This window comes from Schistocerca cancellata, chromosome 8 (assembly GCF_023864275.1).
Source record: "Schistocerca cancellata isolate TAMUIC-IGC-003103 chromosome 8, iqSchCanc2.1, whole genome shotgun sequence".
NCBI lineage: Eukaryota > Metazoa > Arthropoda > Insecta > Orthoptera > Acrididae > Schistocerca > Schistocerca cancellata.
The window spans coordinates 261,355,529-261,374,113 of NC_064633.1; the positions used below are offsets into that span (position 1 = coordinate 261,355,529).

An 18,585-nucleotide genomic window follows, 5' to 3' on the forward strand; every position below is an offset into this window, starting at 1 on the left:
GCGGTAAAAATCGTAGAGGGAGACCAAGAGATGAGTACACTAAGCAGATTCAGAAGGATGTAGGTCGCAGTAGTTATTCGGAGATGAAGTAGCTTGCACAGGATAGAGTAGCATGGAGAGCTGCATCAAACCAGTCTATGGACTGAAAACCACAACAACAACAACAACAACATTGTAATACAGCATTCCATGCAATGAAACAAATATTTTGTACTGCAGCCGTGCTCTCCGTACCCGTGTCGTCTCATGGTCGTTGGTTGTTACGTGCCTACAAGTATTTCTTGGTTCCTACTTACTTTGGAACCGACGTCATTGAGAACTGCCAACATCCGGAACGGATAGGAGCCAGAAGAATGAGATCACTGAGAACGTAAGGGAATTTTAAGGGAGACGGGTTGCTATCTACAAGGTGGTATCCAAGCTGCGTACAATAGGGCATAGGAGTGTACGAAGGCTGTCCACGCAATGCGAATTATTCGTATCGTCCTGCCACCACAGTTCCAATTTGGAAATTTATTCCAACGTAAAGTGTCTAAGACCTTCATATATCAACAGTAGAAATGCCCACTAAAGGGAAAAAGCAGAAAATGAACGGCTCGCCCACACGACGCGTGTACTTCGTATGAGGTACCAGAAAAATATTCTGTATTTTATATGACTTAACTCGCATCAATTTGTTACTGCAGCCAAGATTCAGTGAATCTGACGAATCCATAAATATATATGGATTATTATAAATATAAAAAGTGCAAAAGTACTATAAATACCAGTAACAGAAATTCCTAGACATGGCCAAATTTCAGTGTTTATCATTTATTCCGTGTTTATGTTTTCAGTCGCAGACGAGATATTTGTCTGTCAAAATTTGGCTTGATCTGTTCTGGCACCTTTTATGTTAAGACTGCTGTAACTTCGAGTAACGCGATCGAAACTAATACATATCATTACACAATTGGCTGTACTAATCAGCTGCCCCACCTTACAATTTCTTATGAACGCTCGCGACGGCCGTTACTAACATATACTTTAAGCTGGCAAGGGCGTGGACAGACACTCATTGTTGTCACCTGAGGATGATCATTACCGACTGAAACCGGTCTTCGTCTAAAGTATTGATATTGTGATCAAAGACTGGAATAAAAAACATTTGACAGTGTTGGCTCACTGTATACGCGACCATGTCGCAGTTGGTGAAACTGTTGGTCCATATTGTCCCACTCCTCAACGGCGATTCGGCGTAGATCCCTCAGAGTGGTTAGTGGGTCACGTCGTCCATAAACAGCCCTTTTCAATCTATCCCAGGCATGTTCGATTCGGTTCATGTCTGGAGAACATGCTGGCCATTCTAGTCGAGCGATGTCGTTATCCTGAAGGAAGTCATTCACTAGATGTGCACGATGGGGGCGCGAATTGTCGTCCATGAAGACGAATGCCTCGCCAATATGCGGCCGATATGGTTGCACTATCGATCGGAGAATGGCATTGACGTATCATACAGCCGTTACAGCGTCTCCCACGTCCACCACCAACACACAACGCATAGAAGGGCAGCGCATGGGAGGAGCTGTCGTTTGTACTCGGGTGATTCATATGAACAGTTTTCCGACGTGATATGGCCACACAGTGGGAGTTACAGACTTCAAGGGATGAATGCTATTTGGAGTTTCAAATGTGTGTGAAATCTTATGGGACGTAACTGCTAAGGTCATCAGTTCCTAAGCTTACACAATACTTAACCTAAATTATCCTAAGGACAAACACACACACCCATGCCCGAGGGAGGACTCGAACCTCCGCCGGGACTAGCCGCACAATCCATGAATGCAGCGCTCTTTTCCCGCTCGGCTAATCTCGCTCGGCTCTATTTGGAGTTAGACGCATGGGACTTCCACATCGGAAACTGTTAAGGAATTCAGTATTCCGATATCCACAGTGTTAAGAGTATGAGAATACCACGGACAACGCAGTGGTCGACGGACTTCACTTAACGACCGAGAGCAGAGGTGTCAGGTGTCAGTACTAACAGACGAGCAACATTGCATGAAATTGTGGTGTCACCGCCAGACACCACACTTGCAAGGTGGTAGCCTTTAAATCGGCCGCGGTCCGTTAGTATACGTCGGACCCGCGTGTCACCACTATCAGTGATTGCAGACCGAGCGCCGCCACACGGCAGGTCTAGAGAGACTTCCTAGCACTCGCCCGAGTTGTACAGCCGACTTTGCTAGCGATGGTTCACTGACAAAATACGCTCTCATTTGCCGAGACGATAGTTAACATAGCCTTCAGCTACGTCATTTGCTACGACCTAGCAAGGCGCCATTACCAGTTACTATTGATGCTGTAAGACATGTACCGTCAAGAGCGATGTTCACCAATTATAGATTAAAGTTAAGTATTCCAGCAGCTACGTACGTTTTTTGCTAGTATAATTTCCTTGACCTGTTCCAGACTTCACGCCAGCCTGCGCGAGCTAAAACGCGTGCCTTTCGGCTTCCTCTCATAGTGGGTTGGCTGTCTTGCCAATCCACAACAGAAATAGCAGCAGAAATATATGTGGGACGAAAGAGGAACATATCCGTTAGGACAATGTGGAGAAATTTGGCGTTAATGGTCTATGGCAGCAGTGCGAATGCGTTTGCTAACAGCACTACATCACCTGCAGCGCCTCTTCTGGGCCGGTGACAACATCGTTTGGACCCTACACGATTGAGAAACCGTAGCCGCGTCATATGAGCCCCTATTTCAGTAGGTAAGAGCTGAGTGAAGCACATAACGACGAAGCCATGGAGCCAAGTTATCAACAAGGCACTGTGCGAGTTGGAGGTAGATCTGTAATGGTGTCGGCTGTCTTTACATGGAAAGAACTTGGTCCTCTGGCCCAAGGAACCCATCATCGACTGGAAATGGTTATGTTCGACTGCTTGGAAACTATTTGCTCCCATTCATGGACTTCATATTCCCAAACAACGATGTTATTCAGCGGGCTATAACTGTTCGCGATTCGTTTGAAGAACATTCTGGAAAATTCGAGCGAAAGATTTGGCCACCCAGATCGTCCGATAACAATCCCATCCAACATTTATGGGACATAATCGAGAGGTGCAACCTCTGTGCTGTCGACATCACCGTCACTGTTGCTTCCTTGATTACGGATTTCTCGTGTACAACATCGTAGGCGTCAACATACCGTGATGGTCGCTTTTATCACAGATGATACTGTCCCCGTCACACTACGCGTTCGTCGAATCTCATGCGGACGATATAGATGCAGGCCCATACCATGATGCTCGGATTCCACGTAGTTAATATTGTAGCCATCACCATACGTTGATGGTCGGATTTCTCGTTACGATATAGTAGCGGTCTACAAACCGTAACGATCACATTTCCTGTGGGCTATTATTTTCACCGTCACCATATCGATAACTGCCGTCACATTACCACGATAGTCGGATATCTCGCAGATGATATTGTAACCATCACCATACATGATAATGAGGGTCGGATTTCCCTGGGAAGATACTGCAGCCATCAACGTATTTCAATGACCGGATTTCCTGCAAACCATACTGTCATCATAATAGTACCAAGACGATTGGAAATATCGTGGACGATAGTGTCGCATTCGCTATTCCACGAGGATCGGATTTTTTATGGACAATATTCTAGCCATCACCATACCGTCATGGTCGATTTTCTCGTGGGCAGTATTGTAGTCGTCCCCTAATGTGATGGCCACATTTATCGAAAATGGCTTCGCCACGGTCGCAGTATTGCGATGACCGGATTTCGGTGTCTCTTGATGGTTGGAACTGAAGCAGATGATATTGCCGCCGTCGCAGTACTGTCACAATCCGGTTGCTTGTGGTCTGTATTGGTGCAGCCACTGTACCATGATGACCGAATTCCTTATAGGCGGTACTGTAGGCGTCACCGTACTGTGGTGATCAAATATCTCTCAAATGGTAGTGTATTAGTCATTTTCTGTGATGGTCAGCTTTGTTGCAGATGATTTTGTCACCGTCGCTATACTGTGATGGGCGGACATCAGTAAGACAATTTTGTCTCCCTTGAAATACCATGATGGATAGTTTTCTGAGCCGCAGTGGCCATGCGGTTCTAGGCGCTTCAGTCTGGAACCGCGCGACCGCTACGGTCGCAGGTTCGAATCCTGCCTCGGGCATGGATGTGTGTGATGTCCTTAGGTTAGTTAGGTTTAATTAGTTCTAAGTTCTAGGGGACTGATGACCTCAGATGTTAAGTCCCATAGTGCTCAGAGCCATTTGAACCATTTTTGATAGATTTATGAAAGACGACATTGTCGTCATCACAGTACTGCAATGGGCAGACTTATTGCAGACAGTGTCGACACAGTCATCGTACCATGATGGTCGGATACCTTGTAGTTGGTATTGTCGGTACCACCATACGGTGACAGAAATGATATTCTAGCTGATACTGCAAATAGCGATAACGTGTCTCGCACACAATGTTGCAGCGGTCACCACACGGCGATAACAGTTCGTTGCAAGGCATCCCAGATATGCTCAAGAATGTTCATGTCTGGGGAGTTTGATGGCCAGTGGAAGTGTTTAAACACAGAAGAGGATTCGTGGAGCCACTCTGTAGCAATTCTGGACGTTTTCAGTGTTGCATTGACCTTTTGGAATTGTCCAAGTCAGTCGGAATGCACAATGGACATGAATGGATGCAGGTGACCAAACAGGATGCTTATGTATGTGTCACCTGTCTGAGTCGTACTTAGGGGTATCAGGGGCCCCATATCACTCCAACTGCTCACGCCCCACGCCTTTACAGAGCCTCCGCCAGCTTGAACAGTCGCCTGCTGACATGCAGGGTCCATGGGTGCATGATTTTGTCTCCGTACCCGTACTCGTCCAACCACTCGATGCAGTTTGAAACGAGACTCATCCTACCAGGCAACGAGTTTCTAGTCATCAACAGTCCAGTGTTGGTATTAAGAGGCCCGGGCGAGAAATACAGCTTTATGTCATGAAGTCATCAAGGGTACACGAGTGGGCCTTCGGAACCGAAAGCCGATATTGATAATGTTTCGTTGAATGGTTCGTACGCTGACACTTGTTGACGACATTGAAATCTGCTGCAATTTGCGGAAGAGTAGAACTTCTGTCACGTTGAATGATTCTCTCCAGTCGTCGTTGGTCCCGTTATTGCAGGATCTTTTTCCGGCCGCTGCGATGTCGTAGATTTGATGTTCTACCATATGCCTGATATTCACGGTACACTCTTGAAATGGTCGTACGGGAAAATTCCCACTTCATCGCCACTTCGGAGATGCTGTGTCCCATCGCTCGTGCGCAGACTATAACCCCACTTTCAAATTCACTAAATCTTCATAACCGGCCATTGCAGTAGAAGTAACCGATCTAACAACTTTGCCAGAAACTTTTTGTCTCTTGTAGGGGTTGTCGACCGCAGCGCTGTATTCTGCTTGTTCACATATCTATATATTTGAATATGCATGCCTATACCAATTTCTTTGGCGCTTCAGTGTATTTAAACATTACACAGTCATTGTGTCGGCGTTACGTTACGTAGTGCAGTGAGACTGAACTAAAGACGTAATCTGTGTAGTGTTGGTATTTTGTTTATCTGTAGTGAGTCAGAGTTTATTCCAAGTGATCATGAAAAATGACGATAAATCAGTTCCTGCTGTAACCACTTTTCTGTTTGTTATTGCTGTGTAAAACGAAAGACTCCTGAAATGTTATCTTGTGTTCGGTGTCCCTGAAATAGTGTATTAAAATTAATAATAACCCCACAAAGAAAAACACAACTACACGGAAACACAACGCTGGAGAGCAAACATTGACTGATTACATGAAAATGAAAACAGTCCCCACATAAACCAAAATTGTCTGAAAATCATTAGTTTCGCAGTTCTGGCTGCTCATGTAACATTTATGTTGCCCCTATTTTCAAATGTTTCTGCGACTTCTTCTCGTATAATATGACCAACGCTTTTCCCTTATCTGTCTGAGCAAAAATGTTTATGTTTTGTTTACGTGTAGCACGAAGTCGCTATTTTCTCTCAGATACATATTAATTGGGGATGGATTGCTTTTGCTCAGTCTGGTGTGTTCTTTAAGACGTGTGTTAAAAATTCTCCCCATTTGGCCAGAGCAAAATATCTCGTTGTCTCCGCAGCTTCTTCTGTAAATGCCGGCTTGTTTGAAAGGTAGCGATGATGTTATTGACTATGTCGTCCATACGGAAACTAACATGAATGTTAGTCTTATGGAACATACATGCTACTATAGCTGAAATCCTTCCGATGTACGGCTTGACATTGTGTTTTAGTATTTCTTGTTTTAATCCTCCAGCTAGCGGTATTTCATCATTTTTTACTGTTTCCCTTTCAGCTTTGTCTGATGCATCTTGTTAATCATAGTAAAATTGTACAAATTGTAAACATTATTTATGATATGGCTCCTAATATACTTAGATCTTTATCAGTTTCGTCTTTTTCTGCTGGATGGCTCACAATGTGATTTACCATGGACTGGAAGATCACATTTTTGTCAGCGGTAGGATTACAAGAACTGCTGTTAACTACCGTGTCCGGTGTTCTAGGTTTCCTACAAACTTCAAATTTATGCACTGGATGGATATTTTCTACCTTTAAATCGAGAAAGCTGTTATTCTATTGCGCTTCTGATTCCTAGGTAAATGTAAGATTCTTAAGCATGATGTTTAGTTGTTTGTATACGCAATGTATCCCTTCATTGCTACTGTCAAAAAGTATCAATGTGACACCTATACATCGTTTGCAATATATGATTTTGTCCTTCCTCTGCTTGCGTTTATAAAAACCTTACTTGCTACAATGTTAAGAAAGATTTTCGCAGTTGTGCACACAAGACAGTTTCCCGTTGCTAGGGCGTTTTGGATAGACTGGTGTATCTTCTTTATGGATCTTTGGCTGGGCTCTAAGTTTTGGTGTCCAGGGATTAACCACTACACAGTCTTCAGTTTCCCTTTTTTGTGAAAAGGATGGATTGCTTTCAATCAGAAGATTAATAAATAAAACTAATTTTTAACATGCCAGTGACGAAAGTATTTACTTTCTGTTGCATATATTGTATACTGATTCTGCATAGACTGATGTTAATATCGACATGCAACACTTATACTTTCTCGGCTTACAAACCGGATCATAAGCAGTGCCTCTAACATAATGGCTATATTTCTAAAATTGTCCACGGGCAACAAACATGGAGTATCTATCCGAAGCCACCGTAAGTGGACTGACAGCTTGAAAGGAGCAGTAGAAAAAGCAGATGCCAGACAGAGATTCATGGGAAGAATCTTAAATACATGTAATTCATGAACTAAATAAGTGAGTTTCTTTGACCTAGGCTGATGATTAGTTATCAGTGTAGGACCCTTACCACTTAGGACTGACAGAAGAGGTTGTTAAAAGCCAACGAAGAAAGGCAAGTTTAGTCGTCGCGATGCTCAACCAACTCCAGTGACTTACCTTTATTGGAGAGGCGTTGTGCACCAGAGAGAAATTTACTACAGAAATTTTGAGAGAGTATTTTCCGGGAAGAGTCGGGCAACATATTACTTTTCCCGCATATGTCTCGCGAAATCACCATTAGGAGACAATTGGAGAAAGTAGAGGCAATACAGAGGCTTACGGACAATAGTTCTCCCCACGCGCTATTCGCGAATGGGCCAGGGAAGAAGTTCTCAGTATGTCCACCTTAGCCCGCCCGGTTAGCCGTGCGATCTAACACTGCTTTCGGGGCGGGAAGCCGTGGCTGTCCCCGGCACGAATCCGCCCGGCGGGTGATGTTTGAAGTGGCCACTATAGCAAGTAGATATCTACTAATACCAGTATTGCTGGCCCCTGCTTCGATCACAAGCGAGATAGATTATTCCTAGACGTCAGTCAGGGGCCTGAAGATGGCGTAATAAAGCTCCGAAACTGGCTGCCTAATAAAATAAGTTTGCGAATTGACGGCTGAAAGGCGCTCAATTTGAAATCATCATAGCCTAGCTACACACCATCCGGTGGTTTGCGGAGTATTGATGTCGTTGATGTTGATGTAGATGCATTGGTATCAACTTCTGCCCGGTTTTAGACTGATTTGACGTGTTATGTATCCCAGTGTTCTGGATTATTTATTTAAGAGGACAATAATGATGATTTCAAATGATTAGGGATGTTGGTACGTGTTACTGTTACTCCCTTTCTCTTTTATTTTAGTGATTAATGAGTGAATAGAAGTTGTTGACAATATTTGCCCAGCTGTGGAAAGCCAACAAAAAGAGTGTGTACAATGAAATCTAGTAAAATTGTACAATCTTACCTGCAACTGAAACACATGGTCGCGTTCCGGGATCGAGCCAGAGCGACGGTTTAACTGCACGCTAGTACCACAGGCCACACACCGACCGTTACAGTGACGAATAAGAGCTAGAAAGGAAAACTAACTTGGTGTATGAGTATTAACTCTTTGACAACAGGCTGATAAGCTAGGTGTAATTTTCCTCCCCTGACGCTGTACATTTATGTAAGTGTTGTAGATAGCACACTTGTTCTTAGCACGTAACTTATTCCACGAAAATTTAAGATTAACGATATCTCTTCATTCGTGCCATGTTTGTACCATCGCCCTAATCACAGACGCATCTCTGTTCAATTACGACATGTGGTAACGCTTTGCTACACCCATGCTCATAAATTAAGGATAATTGCAGAATGTGGTGCCACACAACACCGCACTACACAAAACTGGCACTAATAGCATAGGCACATAGGGAACACACACGACACAGATCTGTGTCCACGGTATTGGTGATGGGTTGAGAAAACCATTCCGAAACACATGTGCTACAAAACGCCACTGTTTCCTGCGCATGTACCCCGACATCAGTATGGGATATGATCACACTGCACACGTACGCAGGCCGCACAACGGGCTGGCATACTATGGATCAGGTGGTAAAGCAGCTGCTGGGATATAGCCTTCCATTCTTGCACCAGTGCCTATCGGAGCTCCTGAAGTGTCGTAGGGGTTTGAAGACGTGCAGCGATACGTGGACCGAGAGCATCCCAGACGTGTTCGATAGGGTTTAGGTCTGGAGAACAGACAGGTCACTCCGTTCACCTGAACGGAGGACATTGAAGGGTTGGTATCTGGTTCCTCGTTCACGCCAGATGAAAACCCGGCGAGAATCACTGTTCAGACTATACCTGGACTCGTCCGTGAACATAACCTGGGACCACTGTTCCAATGACCATGTACTGTGTTCTTGACACCAGGCTTTACGGGCTCTCCTTTGACCAGGAATCGTTGGAATGCACCTTGCAGGTCTCCGGAGGAATAAACCATGTCTGTTCAGTCGTCTGTAGACTGTGTGTCTGGAGACAACTGTTCCAGTGGCTGCGGTATGGTCCCGAGAAAGGCTACCTGCAGTACTCCGTGTCCGTCTGCGGGCACTGATGGTGACGTATCGATCTTCTTGTGGTGTTGCACACTGTGGACGTCCCGTGCTGTAGCGCCTGGACACGTTTCCTGTCTGCTGGAATCGTTTGCATAATCTTGAGAACACACTTTGTGGCCGGACGGGGTGGCCGAGCGGTTCTAGGCGCTACAATCTGGAACCGCGCGACCGCTGCGGTCGCAGGATCGAATCCTGCCTCGGACATGGTGTGTGTGATGTCCTTAGGTTAGTTAGGTTTAAGTAGTTCTAAGTTCTAGGTGACTGATGACCTCAGAAGTTAAGTCCCATAGTACTCAGAGCCATTTGAACACATTTTGTGGCACACGGAGGGCCCGTGCTACGACCTGCTGTGTTTGACTAGCCTCCAGTCGCCCTAGTTTTCTATCGCTCATAACGTCATCAATATGTGTTCTTTGAGCCATTTTCAACACACAGTCTCCATTAGCACGTCTGAAAACGTCTGCACACTTGCTCGCTGCACCGTACTCTGACATGCACCAACACACCTCTGCGTGGGTGGACTGTTGCCAGCGCCACCGTTCGACGACCGCAGGTCAAATGCACCGCATGGTCATACCCCGAGGTGATTTAAACCCGCAAACCGCCCACCAGAGCGTTGTTGCACCATTTATCAGAATTATCCTTAATTTATGAGCATGAGTGTAAATATGTAAATAAATTTACATATTCCAATAACTTACTTATTTAAACAATTCTGTCATCTGTGATGAATATTTTAATAGTTTCACCAGTTACTATTGTACCCAATTCGATAAAAATCTATTTTATATACATGCAATAGTTTGAAATATGAAACTTGAGCTACTGCCAGTGTACCGGATGTTGAGATAACTTACGGTATTGCAGTCGGGTAACGTCCACGACTACAGCTGACCATATGAGTGGACTTCAATTATGATTACCTGACATCGTCAGCCGCATTGGGGCGATCTCAGAATCTTAACACGGTTGTTCTTATTACTACTGAAGTTTATATTTGTGCGATAAAACTTCTGTCATAAGAAGAACAACCGTGTTTGAAAAGCGTAACACGCATTATTATGGCACGCCATGTACCTTTTATGGAATGTTGCACTGCACTTCTAATTGCCGCAGGTACATGACACTGTTTTTCAGCAAAGTAACCAAGTCTCTATAAACAACTGTCGGAACATTCTACGAACCGTTCAGTTCAGCGACGAGAGAAATCCGCTCCTTGGCCATGGAGCCATTCGAGAACCACTGTGTGTACGTCCACGTCATTGTACGATTGCTGTGAATCAGTTCCTCGATTGTCTGGACATTGTTGACTATGGTCGATATTGATATCGACGTCGTTTCTACCCTGATAGGCTTCATTTACGACTGTGCTGTCTTGGTCAAATTCTTAGAAGCAATTCACTACTGCTGGCGGTGAGGTCGGATATTGTCCATATATGGCCCCAGTTTCGTGGTGAATCTATGTGCATTTTAGAATTTTTTTCTTGCAAGAATAGTACCGTCTCGCGTTCTTCAGCTGTGGGGTATGTTCCCAGTTGACGCACAATTAAACTGCACACTATGACGCACCTGTTGTCCGTGCAGTGGAAGAACTGTGTCTTCAGGAAAACCGGAACTTGTAGTCTCTTCTGACTATGCATCACTCTTCTTGTGCAACTATCTTAGCGTGGGACAACATGTGTAACTTTCTTTCCCTAGGCACTTATGAGATGCAGTATTTAGTATCTGATGCTCAGACTTTCCTCCTGTGATGCAGTATTTACTACCTGATCCTCATAATTTTCGCCTGTGATGCAGTTGTCTGTAATGAAGCACTGTTTGGAAAAAGCTTCACAAATACTTAGTCGGCCTTTGCTACGACTTCAAAGTGGGGCAATAAATGACAACTTGATTTCAGTGTTCAGAGAAGTAAAACTACGTCCTTCGCAAAAGGATAAAAAGTAGAATTGTACACTGAAACTGCTATAGGTATGCGTATTGAAATACAGAGTTATGTAAACAGGCAGAATACGGGGCTCCGGTCCGCAACGCCTGTATAAGACAACAAGTGTCTCCCGTCGTTGTTAGATCGGTTACCGCTGTTACAATGGCAGGTTTTCAAGATTTAAGTAAGTTTGAAAGTGGTGTTATAGTCGGCGCACCAGCGATGGGAAAAAATGGTTCAGGTGGCTCTAAGCACTATGAGACTTAACATCTGAGGCCATCAGTCCCCTAGACTTAGAACTACTTAAACCTAACGAACCTAAGGACATCACACTCATCCATGCTCGAGGCAGGATTCGAACTTGGGACCGTAGCAGCCGCGTGGTTCTGGACTGAAGCGCCTAGAACCGTTCCGCCACAGCAGCCGGAGAGCGATGGGACACAGCACCTCCGAGGTATCAATGAAGTAGGAATTTTCCCGTACGACCATTTCACGAGTGTACCGTTAATATAAGGAATCTGGTAAAACATCAAATCTTCTATATCGCTGCGGCCGGAAAAAGCTCCTGCAAGAACGGGACCAACGACGAGTGACAGAAGTGCAACCCTTCCGCAATTTGGTGCATGTTTCAATGCTGGGTCATCAACTAGTCTTAGCATGCGAACCATTCAACGAAACATCATCGATATGGGCTTTCGGAACCGAAGCCCCACTCGTGTACCCTGGGTGACTTGCACGACACAAAGCTTTACGTCTCACATGGGCACGTCAGCACAGACTTTGGACTGCTGATGACTGGATACATGTTGCGTGCTCGGACGGCTCTCGTTTCAAATTGTATCGAGCGGAGTAAGGGTACGGAGACAACCTCATGAATCCATTGACCATGCATGTCAGCAGGGGACTATTCAAGGTAGTGGAGGCTCTGTAGTGATGTGGGGCGTGTGCAGTTAGAGTGCTATGGGACCCCTGATACGTCTAAATACGACTCTGACAGGTGGTGGTGGTGGTTAGTGTTTAACGTCCCGTCGACAACGAGGTCATTAGAGACGGAGCGCAAGCTCGGGTTAGGGAAGGATTGGGAAGGAAATCGGCCGTGCCCTTTCAAAGGAACCATCCCGGCATTTGCCTGAAACGATTTAGGGAAATCACGGAAAACCTAAATCACGATGGCTGGAGACGGGATTGAACCGTCGTCCTCCCGAATGCGAGTCCAGTGTGCTAACCACTGCGCCACCTCGCTCGGTACTCTGACAGGTGACATGTACGTAAGCATCCTGTCTGATCACCTAGATCAATTCATGGCCATTGTGCATTTCGACGCAGTTGGGCAATACCAGCAGGACAAGCGACACCCCACACGTCCAGAATTACTACAGAGAGGCTCCAGGAACACCCTTCTGAGTTTAAACACTTCCGCTGGACAGCAAACACCAGACATGAACATTGTTGAGCATATCTGGGATGCCTTGCAACGTGTTGCTCAGAAGAGATCTCTACGCTCTCGTACTCTTACGGATATATGGGTAACCCTGCAGGATTCATGGTGTCAGTTCCCTCCAGCACTACCTCAAACACTAGAGGCGTCCATACCATGTCGTGTTGCGGGCCCCTACGTGATATTAGGCGGGTGTAACAGTTTCTTTTACTCTTCAGTGTATAAATGTAATTTCAGCCAGTCGCAACTCACGTAAATCCTGGCTATAACCATTTTTAGGGATATGAAATGGAACGATTATATTGGCATAGTCATAGGTAAAGCAGGAAGCAAACTTCGGATTATTTTTTTAAGGACCATTGAAATGGAGACGAGAGAAATGAAAAAAAGTATTAAACTTTTATTATTTCAGAAGTAACCGCCATAACTATTGAAATATTTATGCCACTGTGAGGCAAGACAGACTACGCCTTCGTGGAAGAATGTTTGTTGTTGCCTATGGAACCATGATTGTACCTACTTGTGCACCTCTTGGTATGACAACATCTTGTTACAGAAAGATAAAAAAGGGTATCCAACATCTTCGTATGTGACTGAATACAGAGATGAATGTATGCGTGGAACAACCACAACAAACGATCCAAAAGGTACTACGAATGTTTTAACATATACTGCACGATTTACAATGAGCAGCGCGAAGAGCACTAATGCTGGAGCTTACCAGTATCTGCCAAGTGACAACGCCAGAGGCTGGCTAATAGCGGTACGCCCGTAAGACAAAGTGTTTATTACCTAATAAACAGTTCTAACACTGCAATGTTTTCATTTTGAATTCTTTTACTAGTCAGATGTAAAAAAAAAAAAAAGAAAAAAGGTACCAACAATGAGAAAAATAGACGCAATCGGCAACTCTGTGTTGGACAACAATGCATATAGTCCCGCTTAATTCTTTTTAATGTTTAGCCACTGTTTTACTGTAAGATTAGGAGACGTTGCAGTACGCTCTTGTTGGGACATCATTACTAAGATGTTAGAAGATGCAGAATATTCTGAAACAGTTAAGGAGGTGGAAAGTGTAAGATGCAACAAGAGTCGTCAGCTTCAAAAGAGTGAAAAGTGCACGAATGAACCCTCAAATGAAGATCTGAATACAGATTGAAACTATATTAAAACAAAAAAAGGAAGCAACATGCAAAGCATGATGTCTGTGATTTAATCATGTTATACATCTAGAGATAGCGTGTATATGAATGAAATAAAATTTGAAAAGGATAATTTCTTACTACGCTTAGTGTAGACAAATTAGACTTTTGCTAGCCAATAAATAGGCACAAGCTGGAAATAATTTTAGTCGACGTTAGGCATCCCACACAAGAGTTAAATGAGTTTGCAACGATTTCTGCCTTGTGCTGAAATTTGAGGGCCGAAAACCCATGAAACTTTTGAAATTTTTTCAGTTTTGCGCTTATAACTCGAAAACGATACACACTGCAGAAAACTTCCAAAACAGAGAAGAGCATTAAATTTCGAATAGAACAACCTATTTAAGACTTAAAATCGGTTCCGCTGTTTAGCCCAAAATCGGCAATTTTTACCAGACTGGGGGAAAAGTGAATTATGCTCAGGTTCTGTTGCCCGTATCCCAAAAATGGCTACTCCAAGTGAAATGCCTCACTTGAAGTTTTTAGAGCTTCAATTCCTATGTAAAAAGGGCTCGTAAAATTTAAAATATAACTCACTTCTTTGGAAATATAAAAATAAAAGTGCAAAAGTATTAGTAACGCTAAAGAAGACACGGATGAAATGTGAATATGTTGCATTTTGTAAAAAATTGAAATTTCTTACTTTTTTTTTGCTTCATAAAAGAGATTAGTGATGAACTTCAAGTATACCTTCATCAGTTCAAGTCTACATGGCTGACCAGTATTATATTTTTGAAGTTTTCTAGAATCAACGATAGTGAGTACAACTAAAAAATACCTCTCCTGCAAAATCCTGCAAATACCGTTTGTTGAATTAGCCCCTCTTCTAACTATAATCTATCGTAGATCCCTCTAACAATAAAACCATGCCCAGTTCTTGGAAAAAGGCAGAGGCCCAGGTCACACACGTCTGCAAGGAAGGCAGTAGACGTGATCGATGAAACTACAGTCCGATATCCTTGATATCGAATTGCTGTCGAATTTTATAACATATTCTGAGCTCAAATATTATGAGGTATCTTGACCACAATGACCTTCTCATTGCCAACCATTATAGGTTTCGAAAACATCGACCATATGAAAACCAACTCGCACTTTTATCACATGACATACTCAAAGCTTTGGATCAAGGCAAACAGGTACATGCAGTATTTCTTGATTTCCGAAAAGCATTTGACTCAGTACCACACCTGCGCTTATTGCAAAAGTACGATAATATGGGTACCAAGTGAAATTTCCTACTGGATTAAGGACTTTTTGTCAGAGACGACGCAGTATGTCATCTTGGATGGACAGTCATCGTCAGATATTGAGGGAACTTCGAGTGTGTTGAGACCCTTGCTGTTCATGTTGTATATTAATGACATTGCAGACAATATTAATAGTAAAATCAGGCTTTTTGCAGATGATGCAGTTATCTATAATGAAGTACAATCTGAAGGAAACTGCATAAATATTGAGTCAGATATTGATAAGACTTCGAAGTGGTGCAGAGATTCGCAACTTTTTTTAAATGTTCAGAAATGTAAAATTTTGCATTTCACAAAACAAAAAAAAGAATAAAAAGCGTACTATCCTATGAATTACCGTTGGAATCGGCCAACTTGTAGAAATACCTGGGTATAACACTTTGTGGGGATATGAAACGGAATGATCACATAGATTCAATCGTGGGTAACGCAGATGGTAGACTTCGGTTTATTGGTAGAAGACTGACGAAGTGCAATCAATCTATAAAGGAGATTGGCTAAAAATCACTCGTGCGATCAGTTCTAGGATACTGCTCAAATGTGTGGGATCCGTAGCAGATATGACTAACAGGGATATCGAACGCATACAATAAGGGCAGCACGAATGGTCACAATTGTTTAATCAAATTCAAATGGCTCTAAGCACTATGGGACTTAACATCTGAGGTCAACAATCCCCTAGACTTAGAACTACTTAAACCTAACTAACCTAAGGACATCACACACATCCAAGCCCGAGGCAGGATACGAACCTGCGACCTTAGCGGCAGCGCGGTTCCGGACTGAAGCGCCTAGAACCGCTCGGCCACAGCGGACAGCTTTGCGTAATCGGTGGGAGAATGTCAGAGATAATGAAGGAACTGAACTGGAACACTCTTGAAGACATACGTAAACTATCCCCAGAAAGTCCATTACCAAAGTTCCAAGAACCGGCTTTAAGTAATTTCTCTAGGAATGCACTACAACCCCCTACGTATCCCCAACATAAGGATCGTGAATATAAGATTACAATAATTACTCCACGCAAAGAAACATTCAAACTATCATTCTTCCGGCGCTCCATACTGGAGTGGAACGTGAGGAAACCCTAATAACTGGTACGTACCCTCTGCAATGCACCTCACGGTGGTTTGCAGAGTGTAGATGTAGCCGTGGATGTAGAGTTTAGTTGAAATGGGTCTCAATTATTCTCATACTCATGTGGTACTGGTACTGTAACATCGGATGCTATTCTGTTCCCACGGAATGGTTTGAGAAGGGATGCAAGTCCAAAACTAGTCACCATCAACAAATAAAGGAGACTTCCTAGTGCATGCAACGACGAAGGATGCAGTTGTGGACCCACTTCACCTCCAACTTGCTGGAGATCTGTAAAATGAGGTTCCTTTCGCTACAAGGATGGCTATTTTTCCGTCACGACAGAGCCCCTAAACTTTCTAGTCGTCAGGTGACACATCATCTTAATCTAACATTCCCAAGAAGAGGGCTCGGCAGAAATGATCATGCCGTTTGGTCACCAGGGTCCCCGGTCCTTACCTCCTTTTGATTTTTTCATGTGAGAATGGTTGAAAGACAATATGGAAAGAAACAGTAAACAAAAAGGCGAATTGATCGATTTGTGAATAATGCTGTTCCCACAACATAACACCAAGACTACGCCTGGACACTAGCTGCTGTCATGAGTTATGTGCAGTGCATTGAAGTCGTAGCTGGAGTCTGTGAAAATCAATTTTGGAATTAGTCATTTGCCTTCGCTTAACACCTTCTGTGTGTACATATTGGGGTTACATTCTGTATCTCTCTTGTTATGTGGACTGTTTTAATCGATTGGTCTTCACTACCATCTCAAGAAATATTTTCTATTCATTCTGAAACTCTCTGTACTTATGAGCACCACAATAATATGAAAATGATGTTTTGAGATAATCCTTTTTGTGTGATATACGCGGGAGTAAAACTCGTCGGCAGTTTCTCTCGAGATGTGAAAAACTAACTAGAAGCGAGAGTTCAACAGAAACAAGGGAGTAACTTCAACTTACCTGTTGATCTCAACTGAAGTTGTTAGTCCGTTCCGAGAGTGAATCGGTGAGGCGGCTTAGTTGTTCACTGGTGCCATACGCCGACTCGTACACTGACCACTAACAGCTGGCAAGGAAAAGCAAGTTAATTTGGCAATAATGAGCCGCTGAGGTCACAAGGATAAGCTCGCGCTCCCAGATACTGCACTGAATACCAATTATACTTGCGTGTCCTTGTAAATTTCTAGAAGCCTTGGAGATAGTACTCTTGTTGTTAGCACTTAAATTATCCCACGAACACTCAAGGTTCACGTCACCTCTTCGTGTTAATCACATTCCTTCGACATTTCTGCAGTCAGCATAAACATAGACATATCTCATTAAAATGGCTATACGCGTCAACAGATTACCTGATGCGTAAATAAAGATGTGTAAGATAACAATTTACTTATTTAAAATTTTTTTCTCTTATCTTCTCTCAGACGTTAAACACTGGATTTAAAATTAATGCCATAATCCAATCTACTTATATACTGAAACTGCTGCTCCAACAGCGAATCATTACTCTACAACTCTAAAAATAAACTCCGTCCGAAGAGGCCTCGGAAAGTCCAATGCTATCGGCGTCACTGGATGCGGACAGCTCGTGGTCGTGCGGTAGCATTCTCGCTTCCCACGCCCGGGTTCCCGGGTTCGATTCCCGGCGGGGTCAGGGATTTTCTCTGCTTCGTGATGACTGGGTGTTGTGTGATGTCCTTAGGTTAGTTAGATTTAAGTAGTTCTAAGTTCTAGGGGACTGATGACCATAGATGTTAAGTCCCTTAGTGCTCAGAGCCATTTGAACCATTTGATGCATATATGGAGGGGCGTGTATTCAGCACACCGCTCTACCAGCCGTTGTCAATTGTCGCAACAGGAACCCCTACTTCTCAGTTAAGAAGGTCCTTAATTGGCCTCACAAGGACTGAGTGCTCCCAGCTTGCCAACAGCGCTCTGCAGTCTCGGACGGTGACCTATCCAAATGTTAGCCAAGCCCGACAGCGCTTAACTTCTGTGATGTGACGGGAACCGGTGCTACCACTGCTTCAAGGACGTTGGCCCATTACTCTACAAATAATTTGGAAAAAACTATCTTTGTCACATGAACAAACACTGGTAATATAAATCATTTCATTGACAGATGTCAGATATTGAAATCATAAGTGATGAATATTTCTAAAATATTCATCAGTTGTTCATATACCCCACTTAA

General features: G+C 43.6%; 1 protein-coding gene across 2 annotated transcripts in view; it reads right to left on the bottom strand.

Annotated features, from left to right (window-relative positions):
• The window catches only part of LOC126094630 (myrosinase 1-like), a 192,588-nt gene extending 175,119 nt beyond the window's left edge, over positions 1-17,469 (bottom strand). Inside the window, exon 1 of one of the 2 annotated variants that reach the window (XM_049909114.1) lies at positions 17,355-17,469. Coding sequence is in view for 1 of the 2 variants with exons in the window: in XM_049909113.1 (XP_049765070.1) it covers positions 8,364-8,380 (17 nt within the window). In the remaining variant the exon portion in view is untranslated. Of the gene's footprint in view, positions 1-8,363; positions 8,473-17,354 lie in introns of those variants that run through there. The other variant, XM_049909113.1, reaches the window with a different exon arrangement.
• Positions 17,470-18,585: the final 1,116 nt, after the last annotated feature.